This window comes from Aethalodelphis obliquidens, unplaced genomic scaffold, assembly GCF_003676395.1.
Source record: "Aethalodelphis obliquidens isolate GAN/ISIS:26980383/991018 unplaced genomic scaffold, ASM367639v1 scaffold23, whole genome shotgun sequence".
NCBI classification, from domain to species: Eukaryota; Metazoa; Chordata; class Mammalia; order Artiodactyla; family Delphinidae; genus Aethalodelphis; species Aethalodelphis obliquidens.
In genome coordinates, this window is record NW_020837967.1 from 21,846,866 (window position 1) to 21,866,872 (window position 20,007).

Consider the following 20,007-nt stretch of genomic DNA (forward strand, 5'->3'; position numbering starts at 1 on the left):
ATAGATCAATAAATTGACATTCCAAGGTTAAATCTACCTATTTGATGAAAAGGACAATCCCGAACTTCCACAAGCTTAATTATCAAAGCTCATGCACTTTGGGAATTTATAATCTGTATTTCAAGTTATAAGTAGCTGTGGATTACCACTGAATATTTTTAAACACTGAAAAACCCTATACGTATATTTTAACGAAATATACCCAGGCTCCAGTTCATAATAGAACGTCGTACATTCTCAAGTATGTGATAGGGTTCTCCAGTTGTGTAAAGTGCTGCGATGCATATAATACCTGTACTATGACGTTAAAAACCCTCAACACACATTCACATATGCTCACCCTGGGCTCACCCCTGACTGTGACAGCAGGACCACCGTTCAGAATGTCTGTGTGTGATTCCAGGTGTAACATGGCAACTCCACTCCTCCTTCAAGCTGATGAATCATAGTAGTGAGCTCTTGGCCTAGAACTGCTTGTATAATATTCACGAGGACTATATTTTTCAGGTCTCGATCACTCTAGGAGAGTGGTCCTCAACTGTACTCGCCAGGGGGACTAGTTAAGACACAGATTATTGGGCTTCCCTTCAGAGGTTGCCATTCCATAGTTCTGGGATGGGGCCTGAGAATTTGCATTTCTCACAAATTCTACTGCTGCTTTGGGGGACCAGGTTTTGAGAAGCACTGCCTGCGGTCCTCTGCCTTTCGACTGGCCCACATGAGGTCAGTCTAGAAGTTTCAGAACTTGTGCTTAAAACCAATTTTCATCTTCAGAGGAGTGGTGATCCCTACCTGTTTTGGGAACCACCAGGTCGTAGGCAGGCTTTCACCTGCCCCTACTCGTTTGGCAGATGTGACCCCTGTCCTTGGCTTACTGCATCACTGGCTCAAGCTTTCTGCTCGGGTTCCCCTCACAGCCCAGTCCTCTCCCTCCCCCTTCTCTCTCTGATCGACCCTCCTTCCTTCCCTTCTATCCCCGTCACTCCTTCTCTGCTCAGTGTCAGGGTGAGTCTTAAATCTCATTCTGTTCCACTCCCCCGAGAGACTCCATCGCACCCTGTGACCTGCTTGCCACACCCAGGTACAGGCCTTCACCCCTAGAAACTTCCTTCTGCTTCCTCCTTTCTCGTAAGCAATTTACGGCTGCACCTCCTGAAGCAGTTACCCAAATCCTGTCCACGTGGACTTCACTTCTGGTCTTAACTCCAACAGGATTCAACTCTCCAAGGGCCACCAACGTCTGAGAAAACTTTCTGAGGCTGGGCACTAGATTACCACGCAGGTTCTGAGGTAGGAGATAGATGGGCCCCAGGCTGAGCAGATGGAAGCTGTCCCTTGTGGACAGACGCTCCATGATAAAGAGAATGGAAGGAGCAAGGAGGAGCTGAGCCCTGCTTGGAGAGAAGATAGAGAGACCATATATTCCCCATTCTTTTTTTTTGCGGTACGCGGGCCTCTCACTGCTGTGGCCTCTCCCGTTGCGGAGCACAGGCTCCGGACGCACAGGCTCAGCGGCCATGGCTCACGGGTCCAGCCGCTCCGCGGCATGTGGGATCTTCCCAGACCGGGTCACGAACCCGTGTCCCCTGCATCGGCAGGCGGACTCTCAACCACTGCGCCACCAGGGACGCCCTATTTCCCATTCTTGAGGTCAAGGAGACCTCGCAAACTACACATGCACAGAAAGGGTCCTCAGGACTCGGAGAAGGGAGGGGGCGCCAGACCATAATATGTTCAGACCATAATATGTCAACTTCCCAGAGACCCTTGAGCTGAAATCCACCTTTGCTAAGAAGTGCAGGCGCACACAGGGGAGGACCCCGAGTCAGACCAAATACGGACTCAGAGCCAGACAGAGCAAGATGATTGGCCAGAGGAGACCCGGAAGAACTGCCCCATATAAGTGATTTAAACGACCCCAGAGGCACAGCTCTCTCTCTCAACGTAAGCCCACCCGTGCTTTCTCCACACGTATTCCTCTCCTAATAAACACTTTACCTGCTTCACTGTTTTCCACCTCTTTGTTAAAATTCTTTTTACAAAGCAGACGAGAGCCGGGGCAGCACCGCGGCCTGGGTTCGATCCCTAGTCGAGGAACTGAGATCCCGCTTCAAGTTGCCACAGCCATGGGCACCCCACAGCCACCGAAGATCAGTTCCACTATTCGTGAATGGTACTGTTTCCAAATATAGAATTGCAAAGGGAACGGTTCTTGGTCAAATAGCAACTACCAAATACAACTGCGATCAGCAGAGGGCTTACCTTGGATGAACCACTGCATCTGGAATCCTTTCTCATGGTAACCGACCCCGTCGGTATAAAACAGCACTTGAAGCTTGGAGCCCGTGGTGCTCCCTGAAGGTGGAATGTCTGCTCCACAATAGCGCCCCATGCGCCGTGGGCCATCATACAGCTGCAATCAGAGAGAGACCTCCCAGTGTGAAAACCTACAAGGCTTGTCAGATGGAAAAAGCAAAGTCCACTCGTGCAGCAAAAGCTATTCCTTGCTTCAAAAGTTACGGGTAAATCTCCTGAGGTGGGTTGAGTGCAGGAATTAAAAATAGATAATTATATACAGAGAGGTCCCTCCAAATTATTGGTTGGCCAAAAAGTTCACTTTGGCCAACCCAATATAATCCAGGCACAGAAGAAGGAAATGCTGGGCCAGGGGAGATGGGTTCACATATGAATCACACGTGAGAGATGTTCAGTGAATAACAGTATTGTAACTGTAAGCTATAAATTTTTAAAATAAATACTATCTGTAAACAATTAGACATTTTGGAAAACTCTGAAAGGAAGATACAAAAATTAATCCCACTGAAGAGAACCACAGTTAATATTTTGTTAATACCAGAAGCTTCTCTTACCAACATTTTTTTCATTTGTTTGTATACGTACATACACACATATGTGTGCAGGGGAATATGTGCGTGTATCAAGTTGGGCTACACATTAAATGGTGTTCCCTGCTTTTCACTAAATAGTCTATGCAAACATTTTTAATAGTGGCACAAAATACTACGAATATGCTGTATTTTTTTTTTTTATAAATTTATTTATTTATTTTTATTTTTGGCTGTGTTGGGTGTTCGTTTCTGTGTGAGGGCTTTCTCTGGTTGTGGCGAGTGGGGGCCACTCTTCATTGCAGTGTGCAGGCCTCTCACTGTCGTAGCCTCTCTTGTTGTGGAGCACACGCTGCAGACGCGCAGGCTCAGTAGTTGTGGCCCACGGGCCCAGTTGCTCTATGTGGGATCTTCCCAGACCAGGGCTCGAACCCATGTCCCCTGCATTGGCAGGCAGATTCTCAACCGCTGCGCCACCAGGGAAGCCCTCTGTTCCGAATATGCTGTATTTACATTATAATTCTACTGTTGTTCACTTAGGATATTTCCAGTCTGGGGGCCAATAAATACAAGTCTTTGCCTGATAGTTTAAATTTCTCTTAGGAAAGATTCCTATAAAGGGAATGAATTAAAGACCATGATCTTTCATGGCTCTGGATATATATTTTTAAACTTCTTACCAGAAAGTTTATACCAATTTATTCTCTCACCAGCAGTTTATGGAAATATTTTATGACTGCCATTATTTTAAAAACTGGGGCTAATAGTGAAAATTTGTTTTCTTTTTGTAATTGTCTTAAGTTGTTACTTTGGGGTTGAAGTTTCTTTCATGTTTACTGGGCATTTCTTTTTCTTTTCTTGCAACTTTTCTGCTGAGGTCTTTGCCCATTTCCCGACTGAGGTACTTATACATCCTGTTGGGTACCTTTTATCTGCCTAATTTCATCAGATACATATCTCCAAACTAAAAAAATAAACACCTTTGCCATATCTCTTCAATTGGTGAAAATAATGATAATCCAAAAGGATTGGCTTCCTCATGACTCAGGCCACTACATTTTCTTTTAATCCCCAAATGTCCACATGAAATGCTTTGTTCCAGTTACCCTTGGGATGAGCTGCCCATTGTAAAAAAATGGAAAATGTCTGATCATGCACTTCCTTTATTATTCTCTTGGCGAGTACACACGTGTGAGTGTATGTGCTTGTGTGTATCTGTATGTAAATGTATCATCCGGATTCAGTAAATTCCACACTGACCAAATTATTTTTATTTATTGAAATGTTATCATAGAAAATACTGTTTGAAGCATGTTGATTCGAGGATGGAAAGCTTCTTAATCGGATTCTACAAAGCCCCTCCACGGAGCCTTCCCTAATCCCTGTAGCCGGTCATAAATTAGTTTTCCTTTGAAACCCCTCAGCTTTTCATTTGTGCTTCTTTGTGGAAATGGGCACATTCTAGTGATGTGCATGTGTGTCTCTCTCCCCTACTGATTACGAGTTTCCTTAGAGCCCAGACTACCTCTTACATCCCCTCACAGCCTAGCACAGGGCTTTGTCCAGGGCAGGTTCCCAATATAACAGCTTCAGAGAAGGAACACAGCCATCTCCCCGACAGCTGCATTGATTTTAATGGCACTTAATCTGCATTGTTACTTTAACGCTGCACAGTTAGATACATGTTAGGGTCTTACAGTCCTAAACTTCAGCATGCTCCTTTCAGGCAGCAAAAGGTCTGCGTCCTTTGTGGCCACTCTGCAGAAGGGCCTTGTTCAAGGTCATAATAAAAATCGCAGATTTCTAAATTTGGGTCGTCTCACTGAGTTCTCAAAACGGGCAGCTGATCCGCCGTACATTTCTGTGCGACGCGGGGAAGGTCAGTTGAGATTTAAAAAGAGAAACTCAGAAGTCCATTATATCACTCACGCTTAAGTACTAAACTTAAGCATTTTATGCAAATGATAAAGATGAGGTTTAGTTTTCAGACCTGTCCCTGCAGCTTCCTTTTAATTTTTTAAATACTGCTGCTTTGGATATATGTATTTATTATCAAACTTCTAATACTGTAGGTGGTTGACAGAAGACATGAAGGGGGAGCAAAAATGAGAGAAAGAATAAAGCCACATAAAAAGAAGAGGAAACAAAAACAGCCCTCCACGCCCCGTCTCCAGACCCACCACCCACTGCAGGAGGTAGAGGGGGAAGAAGGTCTGTATGGTAACCTGTTTATTCCTAAACTATTGCTTCACTGCAGGGTATTTATTTCAGCCACAGAGTTTCTATTAAACCTAGGGTATGAATTCCAATTCAAGACTAATTAGTACAAAAATAAACAGACTGTTCTCACTCCAAAGCGTAATCAACAAGAAAACGCTCTACTGGTTTCCACTCCAAAAGGCTCCTTCTAAACTTTGGATTGTACTGCGGTGACCAAAACTTTAATTACTTCATCTTTATCCAACAAAACATGAGGTAAGGTCTCTCTAGAACTATAATTGCCTTAAGCTTCGTGGATCTTCTGAAAAACTAGGTGGCAACACTTTGAGGAGCCCTAGTTTAGATGCTGCGCACGGTCCTGAAGAGTATAGTGCTTTTGCCTCCCAGCTCGGTAAGGTTAAGCAACGTGACACTTTCACATGACTTGCAGGGGATGTTTTTTTCTTCCTTCCGGATGGAATTACTTCATTGAAGGAGAGCCCCTGATCCCAGTGGCTCTTAAATAACACACTGTGAATGGAATGGGGGTTGGGGGCAAAGGGAGTGGGTCTGGGGGGAACAGTGGTGAATAACAAGTAGTTTCTTTTTGCCTTTGGAGGGAAGAGAATGATATGTTGAAATAAACATCAAATAGACGTTGATGAAAATACTTACATATAATGTCAAATAAATTAATGACTTAATTAGTGTAGAAAAATACCTCTCTAGAAGAAAAAAATCCCACACCCCTAATTTTATGTCTTTCTAACATTTACACTTAATTAAATCACAGGTTTTTGTTTATACTCACACAGATGGCTAAGGTCACCTCAACAATTCATTCCCTCCTTAAATTTACCACCCAAAAAGGAACAGTCATTTTTCAAAGTACACAAATACCGGTTACCGTGGAAACCAGTGGGTGCCTGCTGTTCCTGATTCTGTTTTCAGAGCAGAATGTTAACCACAGGCCATCCCAGCTGTGACTCACTGGGACTCCTGGCCAGCATGTGGCTTGGTTCCGCTAAGGGTACCATTCCCGGCTTTTAGAAAGCCCCAAGATTTACCCCATCTGAACAGTATTTGAGGCCTTGAGTCCATAGGAAGGGGACTAGCAGAAATTAAGAAGTTAAAGACTGAGATTCTTACTTTGAATATGAAGATTGAATTTGTATAACTGTGTCTCGAGGTTTGGTTTTTTTTTTTAATAATTGAAATGCTGTTTACATTTTCAAGTTGCCATTTAATGTACCTTCCGATGTGGATATGTATATGTACAAAACCTGCTGTGTAGAATCTTTTCAGTTATCCTCTTCAGGAGAAGATTCGTTTAGGGTTTTTGTGTTTTAGATCTTCCACCCCCGCGCCACCCTGAAACATCTCAACCACTCTTACAACACTCGGAGAGGAAGGGAATCTCTTGCGGAAGTCTCGCTTGCCAATTTCTATCTACTTCCTTTGCATGGGTTTGATAATTCGGTGCATGCAGAGTTGATGAGACCATTAGAGATTTCTGACTACGGTTGCAAGGTGAAATGATCCGTGGACTCCTAAATAGTACAGACCCACGCATACAAAATGGAAGACAGAAAACCAAAGACATATCACTGACAGAGTGAGATTTTTTTAAGATTAAGGTTTTTGTAGGTACTTTACGAATCACTGGAACTCAAGTCTGGAGAAACCCAGGGTCAGCTAATGTGTAACCTGTTCCCTCAGCAAGAATCAACTTTATGAACTGCAAGAACTCTCAGAACAGAAGTGTGCTTTTCAAGGGCCTCTTTGTTGCTAAATGGTTTTATGATTTTGAAAATTTGTGATCCTAACGAATGAAATTATAACTGTCTCCTATCTCAGTTTGGGATGTATAGATAGACTTCTTTTCTAAACCCACTTTAAAATCACAGTGAGTAACAACTAAAACTTAGCCCTATTTTAGATCAGCATCGAATTCACACTTTTTCTAACTACTGTTTTTCCTATTTACTTGAAATTTTTCTGGAAGAAAAACATTTTTATAGTGGAGGTTTAATCGTAAGAATTAAATATAGTCCATATAAAGAAATTAAATCAAGAGTTTCTTTGAGATGGTATCATGAAAATATGGAGAAACTTCCAGAAAAAAATCTTGGTCCAGTTCCTATAACAAATCTTTAAAAACCCCAAAAGAACTTTATCCTTTAGAGTTTAATATGTAATTGAAATAATTCATCTGCCGTGAGGGAGAATTCTAGGTATAGTAGAGAATCCCTGATAGTTTTACAGAGCAAAACTTCTGGTCAATGTAAAGAAGATAGTTACATTTCTGAGAACTATACTCAGTGAGTTCACAGAGTGGCTTTCTGAAGTCAATGTCACTAGTAGAAGATTGTATTTCAACTGAGAGCCGGACAGTAATTTTACTGTAGGAACACACTAGAGTATATTCAATGTGGTCAGTGTCAGGCTCTAGATTCAAAGTCCAGTCTAGCACTAAAATTTGCTTAGAATATAATCTTGTGAAAATTACTTAACCTCCGTAAGCTAAGATTTCTTTGTAAACTTGGCATCTTAATGGTACTTATCTCATAGGGTTGTTGTGCTTAGCAAATGAGACAAACCAGGTAATAGGTTGAGGATGAGTCCTGGCATATGGAAAGTACCCCAAATGTTATTCTAACTCTTGGTCAGCGGCAAAGGGAACCAACCTTGTTTCTAAAGAAACCATAACAGAAATAGTTTTGAGAGAAAAAATATGATGGGTAGGTAGAAAGAACTTGAACTGACTCACATATTTCTCAGAAATCATCCCTGGCAGACCAGACGGGGAAGTAACAAATCAATGAATCACTTGCGAGGAGATGGATGGCCGTCAGGGGCAGCGTGTTGCTATGACGACCTGGTTTTGTGTGTGGGGTGCAGAGCCCAGTGCAGATCATACAGTGGGGCAGACGGACCATGGAGTGTGTGTCTGAGTGGAGGGAGATGGTGGATCATGGCAGGGCTGGTGGCGAAGAGGACACTGGGAAATCTGTCAAGGCTGCCCTGGTGAGCGGATCAGGGAGAGACCACCGGTAAGCAAAGTGGCTCTACCTGTGTTTTTTCCTGTTGCAGCCTCCTCTCCCCTTTCCGTCCGGCCAGCCTGCAGCTCTGGCTGCTTGGCCCCTGGAACTCCAGAGGAGTGGGAACTGGTGAATTCTTGGAGCACCTCTTCCGATTTTCCCCACCCAAAAAACAAGTGTACCAGGAACTATGGGAACCGCTTTATTAGAACAGCTGTTGAGAACATTGTTATTCAATGTTTACAAACAAATCTCCTGGATAAACTTGGAGCTTTCAGAGTTTACCTTAAATTTGAAGGGCTTTGAAATGTTCCTGTAACAATAGGAGAAATTGCCAAGCAAGATTCATCAGGTAGGGTAAAAGGCTCCCACTGTGGGTGAGAAGAGCCTCGGGGTAAAAAAGGAATCCAACTGTGGAGGCAAACTAGGCAAAGGTTTAAAGGAGAGCACATCAGCAGAGCGTGGTAGGCTCTAGAGGGCGCCGTGATGGCCCTGGAGGTGAAGGCTCCCCGTGAGACACCAGGAGCTCTCACAGTGCCCTCGGATACAGAGGCACACGTCTCCCCCAGCCTGGGAAACGCACTGCCATGTGCTGCAGGCTGCAGCAGGAAGCATGAGGTACCATCTAAAAGGAAACAATGACTCAGTGCTGGGCTTTGTAGGAGACAAAGAAACACCACTGAAAGACCACATTCTGAGTTACTTTGTGTCACTCTGAATTACAGGTCTGTCTCAAACACAGACCATATAGTCTCCTTTCCCTGGGGTGGCTAGTTGCTGTCCCCTCTTAATAGCGCATTGATATTTATTTTTGCTTTCTACATATTACTTATTTTAGAAGCCACAAAGGCCGATTTGGGTTCGTTTGTTTGGTTAATCATTGTTTAATCATGGATGTATGCAAAGGTTTAACTACAAAGATGTTTTATCTCAGCATTGTTTATAATAGTGGAAATGTGCAAAGATTCTATGTGTTTTACAACAAGAATGGGTGGCTGTATTGTGATGGTGGAACATTCGATGTTGCAAATGCTGTGGTGTAACAAGGAGATAAATAAGTAACAAGGAGAAACATTCGCAAGCTACTGTTACATGTAAAAAAGTCATTATAGGACAGTATGTACAAAATGATCCCCTTCAAACATTAAAATAAAATAAATATATAGGATGGAACTACAGGAAATAAGTACCACCAAATATTATCAGTAATGATGTAATTTAGGTTATTTTAATTTTATCTAGGTTTTTCTATATCTTCTAAAATGTCTGCAATGACTGTATGCCTGTGTAATCAGGTAAGTTTATTTTTAAAGCACTGTCTCTGGGGACCTACTGACAAAGCAATGTAGATGTGCACTGGTAATGTTTTTCCAGTGTCAGAATTCCATACGCTTTTAGGTTCTCAGATACCCAGCTGGTCTACTAAAAATATTATATTGTCTGTCTCCATAATCATTTTTATGTGTCTCAAGATTATCCATGAAAATTAGCCCATTAAAATGTTATTATATAAAGTAATCTCCTCCAGCATTAATTTAAAACCATATTTTGTTCCCAATGCTTCCTTTTTTAATCATAACTAGGTTTTTATTATTAATTAGACTAATTCGTTATTAAAAAATCATTCTTTCAGATGTTCAGGGACTAAAAAGCTCTCACAAACATATGTTTTGATAGTCACTGATGGACCAATAAGTGCCTAATTCCCTCCCTAGTGGGAAGTGAAATGCTTTGAAAGCCAAGCATATTCTCCCTCGTATATACATGAACATTTAATTCCATGAACCGCAGCCTTCCCTCTGCCAACTCTACCGCTAATGTGAAGCACTCAACATTTAAAAAAGATTATTCTGCCTCTTAAAAGCCTAACCATCTGCTACAGATGGACTCAGAAACAGGGAGGGACCTATAGCACAGCATGAAATCTTAGAACCTGGAGCTGGAAGGACCGAAAGCCCTGCCATGCAGACTCTTCCCCAATTGAGGGAGGGCGGGAGAAGAAAGCCTGTTCAGTACATAAGTACATGTAGAACTGAAGGGTAAAGATGGCATTTTTGAAAAAGTTCTGAAATGTTGCAGGTGGAAATTGTTCCCATTGTAAAACATAGTCAATCAGTGTAATTAACTGAAATCCACAACAATGACCACCAATTTCTGAATTTAGCCTTCTGCTTCGTGCCATGTGTCTGTTGGATGATGGAAGAGACCTTGCACGCACCCGATGCCTGTGGTCTGAGAAGCAGAGCTCGGTGAGGACCACCAGGAAAGGAAGTGTGGATAGAGCAATTTCAAGTTTTGAGCATCAAATGGAATTTTCACTGGCTTGCGGGTAGTGTGGGAATTATTGGTAGGTCTGATTATTATTTAACCTGATCCTGTCCTTCATGTTTGAGAGGATACTGAGAGGGGAAACACACAGTTTCTTTTGAATCTGAGAGCAAAGGCTCTCTTTTGAAGGCTGCTGTATTTGCCTCAACTACAGCAAATTAATGCAATTACATGAAAATTCTTCATTGTGAGGGATGGTGACAAGTGATCAGCATTTGCCTTTGAGGAAAGGGATTTTGATCACACTGAAATAAACATCTCTCCCTTAAATTTTCTGTAATTAAAAAAACTCACATGTTACTTGGGCATTTTACTTGGGAGTCTTAAAATTCTTCTAAAATGCTTCTTGTTGCACTTAGTGACACTACAAAGTATCTGGCTTAATTAACCAATGGATACGCTTCATTCTAAACTCCTTGTGAATCATGATCCTGCTTCATCCAAGGCTAGATTCACATCCGGTAGGGGGTCTTCAACTGAATCGTTTGGCACACTGTTTTCGCTTTTTACGTGTGGTTTTGAACAGCGGTTGTCCTTAGAATTGAAATAGCTTATCTGAATTCTAAGCAAAATGCCAGGCGTCCTAGAAGCGAACTTCCTCTGACAGACAGTTCCAGGAAACATGACTCATCTGCCCAGGAAGTGTGCCGTGGAAGTGCTATGATAACAGAGTCAGTGCAGATCAATCGCTGCTAAGACACCAGATCTCCTCTGCTTCTCTGCATTTCTCCAGCCAGCAAACAGGATTTTAACTACTGCACTCTTCGATTCGGATACCCAGGCCCTGTGGCTTTTGGAGGAAATCTGTGAGGCCAGGGAAAGGGAGCCCTGCTTTCAACAGGTGGGGCCAATCTACGCTAATCACGCTGGGAAGGCTGTTTTGGAAATCAAATAACCCATGAAATTGTGTTTATGTTGAAGAAAATGATAAATAATATTTATTAGCACTTACTCTGTGCTGAGTATCGCTCTAAGCCCTTTCCATGTTATTATCTAATAAAATTAAAATTCCTAGAGGCTTCCCTGGTGGCACAGTGGTTAAGAATCCTCCTGCCAATTCAGGGGACACGGGTTTGAGCCCTGGTCCGGGAAGATCCCACATGCGGCAGAGCAACTAAGCCCGTGTGCCACAACTACTGAGCCTGTGCTCTGGAGCCCGTGAGCCACAGCTACTGAGCCCGTGCGCCACAACTACTGAGCCTGCACTCTAGAGCCTGTGCTCCGCAACAAGAGAAGCCACGGCAATGAGAAGCCCGCGCACCGCAACAAAGAGTAGCCCCCCGATCGCCGCAACTAGAGAAAAGCCCATGTGCTGCAACAAAGACCCAATGCAGCCAAAAATAAAAATATATAAATAAATTAATTTTTTTAAATAATAAAATAAAATTCCTAGCAGCTCTATAATGCAGATAACTTTTTTATCCCCATTTTAGAATTCTGGAAACAGGTATAGAGAGGTAATTCAGCATTTTGAAAGGCATCAACAACTCAAGAAGAATTGTTCTTGTTTCCTTCCTTGGTAATTATTTTTTTAAAAAAAGAATTGTTAAATTCAAAAATACAGCAAAGTCCTTATTCTCTGTGATAACAGAGAGTAACACAAATAATTTTTTAAGTAACAGTGATAATAACCAAAACTCCTGTTATTCAACGGAATCAACATTTTCTTCACTATATTTCTTAATAGAGCTTGGAATAAAATAAGTGGACCAAAATGTTGGCTTTATCATTTACCCTTTGTGAGAATTGTCAAATGCATTAGTGAAGCAGGCTGTAGACAGAAAGCAAGAGGAAAATTAAATGTCTTGAGAAATGAACCGTTATTTATATCTCAGCCTAAAGAACTGAACGCTCTCTATTTAGGAATTTCTTTATACCTAACTAAGGTGCTGGGGCAAATAATGACATTATGTGGGCTTCCCTGGTGGCACAGTGGTTGAGAGCCCGCCTGCCGATGCAGGGGACACGGGTTCATGCCCCGGTCCGGGAAGATCCCACATGCCGTGGAGCGGCTGGGCCCGTGAGTCATGGCCGCTGAGCCTGCGTGTCCGGAGCCTGTGCTCCGCAATGGGAGAGGCCACAACGGTGAGAGGCCCGCGTACCGCAAAAAAGGAAAAAAAAAAAAAAAGATATTATGTAAGTGTTTACTATGTGCCAGTCTCTTTATATATAAAAACTCTTTTGTGCCGACTATCCCATTTTACAGATGGGGAAAGTGGGCCACTTAGAAGCTAAATAACTTGCTCAACATCTCCTGGCTAGTTAGTGGCGAAGTCCGGGTTTAAACCCAGGCTACCTGGCTCCAGAGTCTATATTATACCAAACTAAACAGGTGCCGAGACTACTGAGCAAGACTTCATGCTCTATTATGGAGACTGAGTGCCTGCGAGACATCCTCCAGTGAGTGAGCAAGGTGAGGTGCTAAATCTTCGTTTCTTATTAACATCCACAATAGCCTGCAGATAGAAGAGAGCTGGCCTGAGCAGTTCAAATTCCAGGGAACGCCCCAAGAACAACAGAAGGATCAGCGTCTGGAGCCGCTTCCAACTGTGGTTTACCTTTAAACCAAAACGTTGGGAAACTGAGGTCATTGTGTGTGAGATCTGTACAGAATCAGCTGTGTCTTCATGAGACCAGCAGTGATGAAAACACAGACATCTGTGGACACTTTGCTCATTAGAGAGGATGCAAAGTCTTTAAAAGGATAAAAGAAGTCAAAGTCCTCCCAAGAGCTGAATGGTGCAGGAAGGACACTTGGAAGAGAAAGAGAACAGACTCTGAACTTTTGGAGCCAAACAGACCCAGGCTGTGCCTGGGAGTGGAAGTCAGACCTCAGGAGGGAGGAACGGCCACTCATAACCGACGAGTCACGAGGAAGGGAGACGACTCGTCCAAGAGATGGAGAGACAGCGTCCTGAAAGGTAGGAGGAAGAATCTGAATGGCCAAGAGGGAGTTATCCTCTCTGTGGGGTGAGCATGGGGGAGGAATAATAAACATTTCTGGAGTACTCATACTTGCCAGCTGTGCAGATCACTTCATTTGATCTTATAACAACTTCGTGAGTAGTTGTAAGTATGTTTGCCATTTAATACATGAGGAAGCCGAGGAAGCCAGAGGTTAACTTCTGTACCCAAGGTCACAGCCAGTGAGAAAGAGGAAAGCTTTGAACCCAAGTGGACTTCAGAGCCTGCCGGTTATTGCGACCTGGGTCCATCACCTCCTGGCAGTGTGATCTTAGAGTGAGTATTGTTGCTTACCTGCGGCCCAGTCCTCCTGTCTGTGAATGACCACAAAACCACCCAATTGCTAAATTATCCTGAAGATAAGCAATAATTATCTATCAAGGTGTCTATAAGAGTGGCTGGCACATAGTAGACATTGATTACTGTGATTCTTTTTTTTAAAATTTTTACTGGAGTACAGCTGATTTAAAATGTGTTATGATTACTGTAATTCTCAAAAGAGACGTTTGAGATGTGAAGGAGAATTTTATAATCTCTCATGAACTTGAACATTTTGCTTCTTTGTATGAGAATAAAAATGGGAAAAAGATTTTGGAAAACATCTCTAGAATAATGTTTCCCTAAGAATGTTCTGTGGATTACAAATGTCCAATAGGTGTTAGAATTCTGGGCCAAGATGGAATCCATCTGGAATGTTGCCTTTCGTGTCCCCGAGTGTCTCCACCCTGAGGGAGGCCCCTCTGCCTCTCCTGGTTGTTGCTCTGCAGCAGTTCTATTAGGCTGTATCCTGATGTCTTTCTTTTCGTTGTGTTACCACGCCCACTCCATCCAGTGTTCGTCCAGTGCGGTTGATTCTACCCCCCAGGTGCTCTCACATCCCCTGTCGTTGACACATTCTCCCTCCACAGCCGTGTAAAGGGCTGGCCATCTCGCACCCGAGCTGCAACAATCCTCTTTCTGAATCTCCAAAGTTCCTCTTACCCCTCCCACTTATCCTCGAATCCAGAGTGTGGCAAAGCGCCAATCCAGCACACTGTCTCTGCTCACTCTTGGAAGATCTCTTGCTGCCCCAAGCGGTCACTGGAACCCTGCACCTGCGCACAGGGCTCTAACCTGCAGGTCCCTGCCCAGCTGGGAGCCACAGCCTTGGCCTCAGACACGCTGTGTCCTTTCGGTTCTGACAGATGTTCTCCTCGACCCGACTCGAGCCAAGCTCCTCTGAGCCTTCCTCCCAACTAAGCCTCAACCTTGGCCTATAAAGGATGCAGAGTCTCAGCGCAGATGATCTCATCCACTTATTCTCCCCAAATCAAAGCACCGAAACAAACACGAACGTAGTTTCTAACAGCTCAAGGTCACATCCCCAGGATGACCCCAGGCCCCCTCCAAGTGCCCGCCTGAGAAAGCACAAGGCCGCCTAAAGGATTTACTGTTTGTTCCAGCCAACACCTGAGGATAGGCCCCGGACCACCCTTTCTTGGAGCACATACTAAAAAGGGCTTAAAATTGTGACTCCTTCTCCTGTCCTTTTGAGATGTATTATGTGTGTATCTCCTACAACTCACAGTGTCTTTCTCAAGGATCTAAACTCCATTCCTTTGAAATGAAACCATTAGGAAGGACAGGCCCCTTGCCTCCCAGTCTCTGTGAGAGGATTGAATCCTTACCTCCATCACTGCCAGATACAGACACAGAGGCCTAACCACGCTCATAGTGACCAACGCTCGCTAGTTTTTCACATCCCTGACTCTGCTCGAGGCCCCGCTGGTCCCCTCCCAGCTCCCTGATTCTCCCTTTAAAACACCCGGTCATCTCTGTACAAATTGAAGTTAAGTTCAGTTCATGCTGGACCTGCTTCCCTATTGCAGGAGCATAACACTGATTAAAATATGTTCTTTCCAGGCTTCCCTGGTGGCACAGTGGTTGAGAGTCCACCTGCCGATGCAGGGGACGCGGGTTCGTGCCCCGGTCCGGGAAGATCCCACATGCCGCGGAGCGGCTGGGCCCGTGAGTCATGGCTGCTGAGCCTGTGTGTCCGGAGCCTGTGCTCCGCAACGGGAGAGGCCACAGCAGTGCGTACCGCAAAAAAAAAAAAAAAAAAATGTTCTTTCCACTTTAACTAGTGTCTGGTTCTGTTTACCTTTGACAGTTCCTCAAACACAACTTGCCTTAGTGAAACCTACAGCTCCCTGACACCTTGCTCAGTTACCCTTCCCCAGGGATGCCTCCTCTGGCCCACGGCGAGCCGGGTCCTCCTGCTTCGTGTCTCTAGAGCTTCCGATAATATTCCCCGATAGCACTTCACAGGGCTTGTGACTAACTTTGTATTGTGTGATAAATTAAGATCTGCCTCCTCCATGAAAACAAGAAAAACTGCTGCTAGAACGGTTTTATTTCCACAGCCTATGTGTCTAAATTATACTTGAATGACTGAATGAGTGGATAAATGAATGAATGATGCATATGTAGGATGGTAATAGCCTGAGGAAGTACTACAGCAAAAACAGAACAAAACAACTGACCCTGTCACATTGTGTTTGATTCAGCATTTCCCAAATTTATTAGAATTTAGGTCTCTTTGTTTGTAAAACATCTGTCAACACGTGTGGCAGAGAGAGCTAAGTGGTTTCCCCAAATCAACTTCCCCTTTGTCTGGCTTCCTGAATCACTATGTGGAAAGCAAAGGAATACCTACATTGGTCTCTAACATGATTGAGAAATAAACTTGTATTGTACTAAGCATCTAAGAATTTCCAAGTTCTCCATAAAACAGCTAGTATTCCTTAACTAATTACAATAGCTTGTGGGTCTGATGTTGCACAGTTGCAATTATGGAAAATGCTGCCCAGGCTGCAGACTTAGACAACATGGATATAGCACTGGAAGACTGAGGGACATTAGTAATGTTTTCATGCATTTTTTTCATTAGCAGCGGCTTATTTTGTCACTGAAAGGAGGACATGGAAGTGCAATAAGCAATGATATAAACATCTGGTGAACAGGATGACATCAGAAAGAGGAGTTGGCAAGACATGAAGTGAATCTTATAAAGACTAGAGGGAAATGCATTTGACAGAAGTCACTGACATAACTGAGGGGACTTGAAACGGACATAAGTGGAAAGGGGAAGGCATCAGAAAGATATGAAAGGATGTCATGCAAGATGATAGTGGCAAAGATGCCAAATAAAGAAAGTGGAGGAGAAAGTTTAGAATCAGAATTCACACATGGTAAAATGAATCTGACATTTTTATGTAATGAGATAAACATAACAGTATCACCAGGCCTTGGTGAGTCAAAGCATATCATTCAGCTGTAGCAATGGAAAAGTAAGACCTACTGAAAAAGAAACATGTAATAGCACTCGAAGTTGTATGTTAAGAAGATACCTATTAAAATACTTACAGCTTCCCAGGAGAGAGCTTTGCAGTGAGGATAAAATGTGCTGTCACGATGGAAGTGAATGACAGACAGTGGCCTCAGCTCCTGGACTAAGGCTTAGGTGGGGTTTGCTCTGTTGGGATTCCCAGGGGTTTTGATCGAGTGGGTCTGGGGTGGGGTCTGTGAGTACATTTTTGTAACAAGATCCCCAGGTGATTCTCGAAGGCAGCCAGATTTAGCAGCCAGTTATGGGGGCTTTATCCTCCACCATCAGCTTCTCCCTCAGCAGAATTTTTTTTTTTTTTTTTTTGCAAAGGAAGCATATCAGCACTAGTGGAGCAAAAAGACACACAGGAATGGCAACGGGCAGATGTCTTTCCAGACACCTCTCGTGTCTTGTTCTTAAAAAAAGCATAGCATTTGCTGAATTCTTTATATGCTGTCCTCTGTCAGAAAGTAAAGAGTGAAGAGAAGTGCTCTCAGGGACTAATCCTGACCAGCAGAGAAGTGGTTGTTACTGTAGAAGTGACCAAAACGTTAGGCGAGGGCGATCAATTTCCCTAGAGCCTGTGATGATGGGACACATCAGTCATGAGCTTGAGGTTTGAGAGACTGAGACTTTGCAAGGAGATATGAGCCCAGGGACCGAAAACAATTTAAAAATTAGGGACTTCCCTGGTGGTGCAGTGGTTGAGAATCTGCCTGCCAATGCAATCCCTGGGCCGGGAAGATCCCACATGCTGTAGAGCTACTAAGCCTGTGTGCCACAACTACTGAGCCTGTGCTCTAGAGCCAGTGAGCCACAAATACTGAGCCCGTGTGCCACAACTAGTGAAGCCTGCACACTCTAAGGCCCATGTGTCGCAACTACTGAACCCACGTGCTGCAGCTACTGAAGCCTGCATGCCTAGAGCCCGTGCTCCGCAACAAGAGAAGCCACCACAGTGAGAAGCCTGCACACTGCAACGAAGAGTAGCCCCCGCTCACCGCAACTAGAGAAAGTCCACATGCATCAATGAAGGCCCAACACAGCCAAAATCTTTTAAAAAATTTTTTAAAAGAACAAAGAAAAACAATAGATAAAGGAAAGGAAATTCAAGAAAAATGACAAATTCTTAAAAAAATTAAACTCTGTCCACAAAGTCAGGAAAAATTTGGGGAGCAGTAAAAGGGAAAACCTCAGAAGAACTCAATCTAAGAAAAAAAACCATGGGGCTACCCAGGACCCTTCTGACCATTTTATGAGCACACATACAAATTAGCTAAACTTCGGGATATGGTACAATTAGAAAAAAAAATGTCTATTTTTTAAAGCTATGACTGGGGCAAAAGAAAGATGAAAATGAGTTGGACCAGTGCTTACAGAAGATAGTGTAATGTGGTGAAGATGAAATAGAAAGATTCCTTGTATGATTTTGAAACTGGAAGAAGAAACACTGAAATCCAATTTAGAATATAAGACAGTCAATTCCTTTACTTGAATTTTTCCAGGTTCAAGTGCATTACATCCTATTGAACTGAGAGGTGCGGTCATTGCAGAACCGATTTTGTAATCTTGCTTGCTTTATGGGTAATTCAAAACAACACTTTAGGGGAGTTCCCCGGTGGTCCAGTGGTTAGGACTCCGCACTTTCACTGCCAAGGGCCCGGGTTCAATCCCTAGTTAGAGAACTAAGATCCCACAAGCCGCAGGGCATGGGCAAAAGAAAAGAAAAAAGAACAAAACAATGCTTTAGCATGCTGGCGGAATCCTCCTCCCTGCTGGAAGGTTCTGCCTCTTCCCACAGACGTGAACTCTGAGCAATGCAGGCCAGAGGGCCGGCCCTCACCGCTCCTGGGCAGAGCTGGCCATGCCGCCTAGAGGGGCGCCCATCCATAGGCAGCCTAGATCCATGCCTTGCTCTCAGACTGAAAAAGATGAACCACCCGTCCTTGTAATTTGTCAAGGGCAAGTCTAGGTGGTTGTGAGCACTTGAGGTCCACGGTCACGTAGTGTCATGGCTGGGGTGGCCTTATTTAAGCTAAAACTGAGAGGCTGCAGAAACTCAGAGGAAGCTGTGGGGATGAAAGGTAGAAACAGACTATACGTACGCAGGGAGAAGCAACAAAGCCGGAAGAAAGGAGAAAGAAAGGAGATGCTGCCGAGCCCCCTTGGTTCCCGCCCCCTCCCGGCTTTTCAGTTGCTGCCGTGTGTCATGAGGATCCTCCCTTTCTTAGAGGAACAGCCCTTTCCCAAACACTCATCTTTTCTCCATGGGTTAGTTTGAGCGTGTACCTGCAACCAAGAGTATAAGGCAGAACAGGAGGACTGCCAGAGGCCCGAAGGGAAAATGTGTCAACTTCCAAAATGGGGGAAGGATTTATCCTGGAATCTCACAGACGAGTAAGATTGATGGTAATTTCGGGAAAAATTCTAAATTGGACACTGAACGTAAGTTGTCAGTATGTAGCAAAGATATAGCAAATGACCACTGCTTCCCTATGAAAATGTCATGCTAAATAACATGAATTCCTCTTGGTGACAGTGTCACTAGAGTGGTCAACCTGAGGGTTCCATGAAAACCCCCTCTTGTCACCTCTGAGAGTGACAATTACGGAAGAGAACACGCATGGAGTATGTGTGGTGTCACGGCTCAGAGCATCAGTCCAGAGCCACAGAGCCTGGTGGAAGGCCTGGCTTTGCTACTATAACCTTTGTGACTACAGACAACCTGGCTTTGTCTCAATTTCCTCACCTGTCAAATGGGAAAATGATATTTCCTACATCACACGGTTGCTGCGAGAATTACCTAGCAAATAATGTGTTCAATAAATACCAGCTATTATTATTACCAAGTTGTTTGAATAGTGCTATCCCGAAAATGTCAATAACAGATGCATTTTAATCCGAGAAACCTGTCATTTTAGAGTATTTGAAACAGGTAGCATCTTTCTGATATTTTCATCAATTATTTTTGGAGAAGTCATAGGCCAATGGCCAATGAGTTTATATGCAAATGAATAATGCTCTAAAGACCAGAGAATCAGGATTTAGAGGAATCATGATGAGATGGAGTTCTAAGGCAAAATAGTGAAATATAACTTAATAGAAATAATATCCTATGTTTGGCTATGAAGCCATTGCCATTCATGTAAAAGTGACCTGGAGATTACAGGTGTTTAATATCATCCAACATTACGACTTGGCTAACAAAAAACCTACAATACCAGAGCACAAGAACCAGTTAATATGGTCCAATGCCAGGTTA

The 20,007-nt window shown here is 43.6% G+C and overlaps 1 protein-coding gene and 1 long non-coding RNA gene across 5 annotated transcripts in view; one reads left to right on the forward strand and one right to left on the reverse strand.

The window, feature by feature from the left end:
* Positions 1 to 20,007, reverse strand: part of CUBN (cubilin) — a 281,114-nt gene that overhangs the window by 173,423 nt on the left and 87,684 nt on the right. Inside the window, exon 29 of the mRNA XM_027121967.1 lies at positions 2,263 to 2,413. Coding sequence (XP_026977768.1) covers positions 2,263 to 2,413 — 151 coding nt within the window. The remainder of the gene's footprint in view (positions 1 to 2,262; positions 2,414 to 20,007) is intronic.
* LOC113628385 (uncharacterized) lies at positions 7,907 to 17,500 on the forward strand. Of its 4 annotated transcripts, XR_003436037.1 has the most exons (5): positions 7,907 to 8,098; positions 9,329 to 9,381; positions 10,251 to 10,433; positions 12,870 to 13,335; positions 16,308 to 17,500. It is a non-coding gene; the product is annotated as an uncharacterized LOC113628385 (long non-coding RNA). The 4 variants fall into 4 exon arrangements; XR_003436038.1 differs by lacking the exon at positions 12,870 to 13,335 and having other exon boundaries at positions 7,915 to 8,098; XR_003436036.1 differs by lacking the exon at positions 16,308 to 17,500 and having other exon boundaries at positions 7,915 to 8,098; positions 12,870 to 15,302.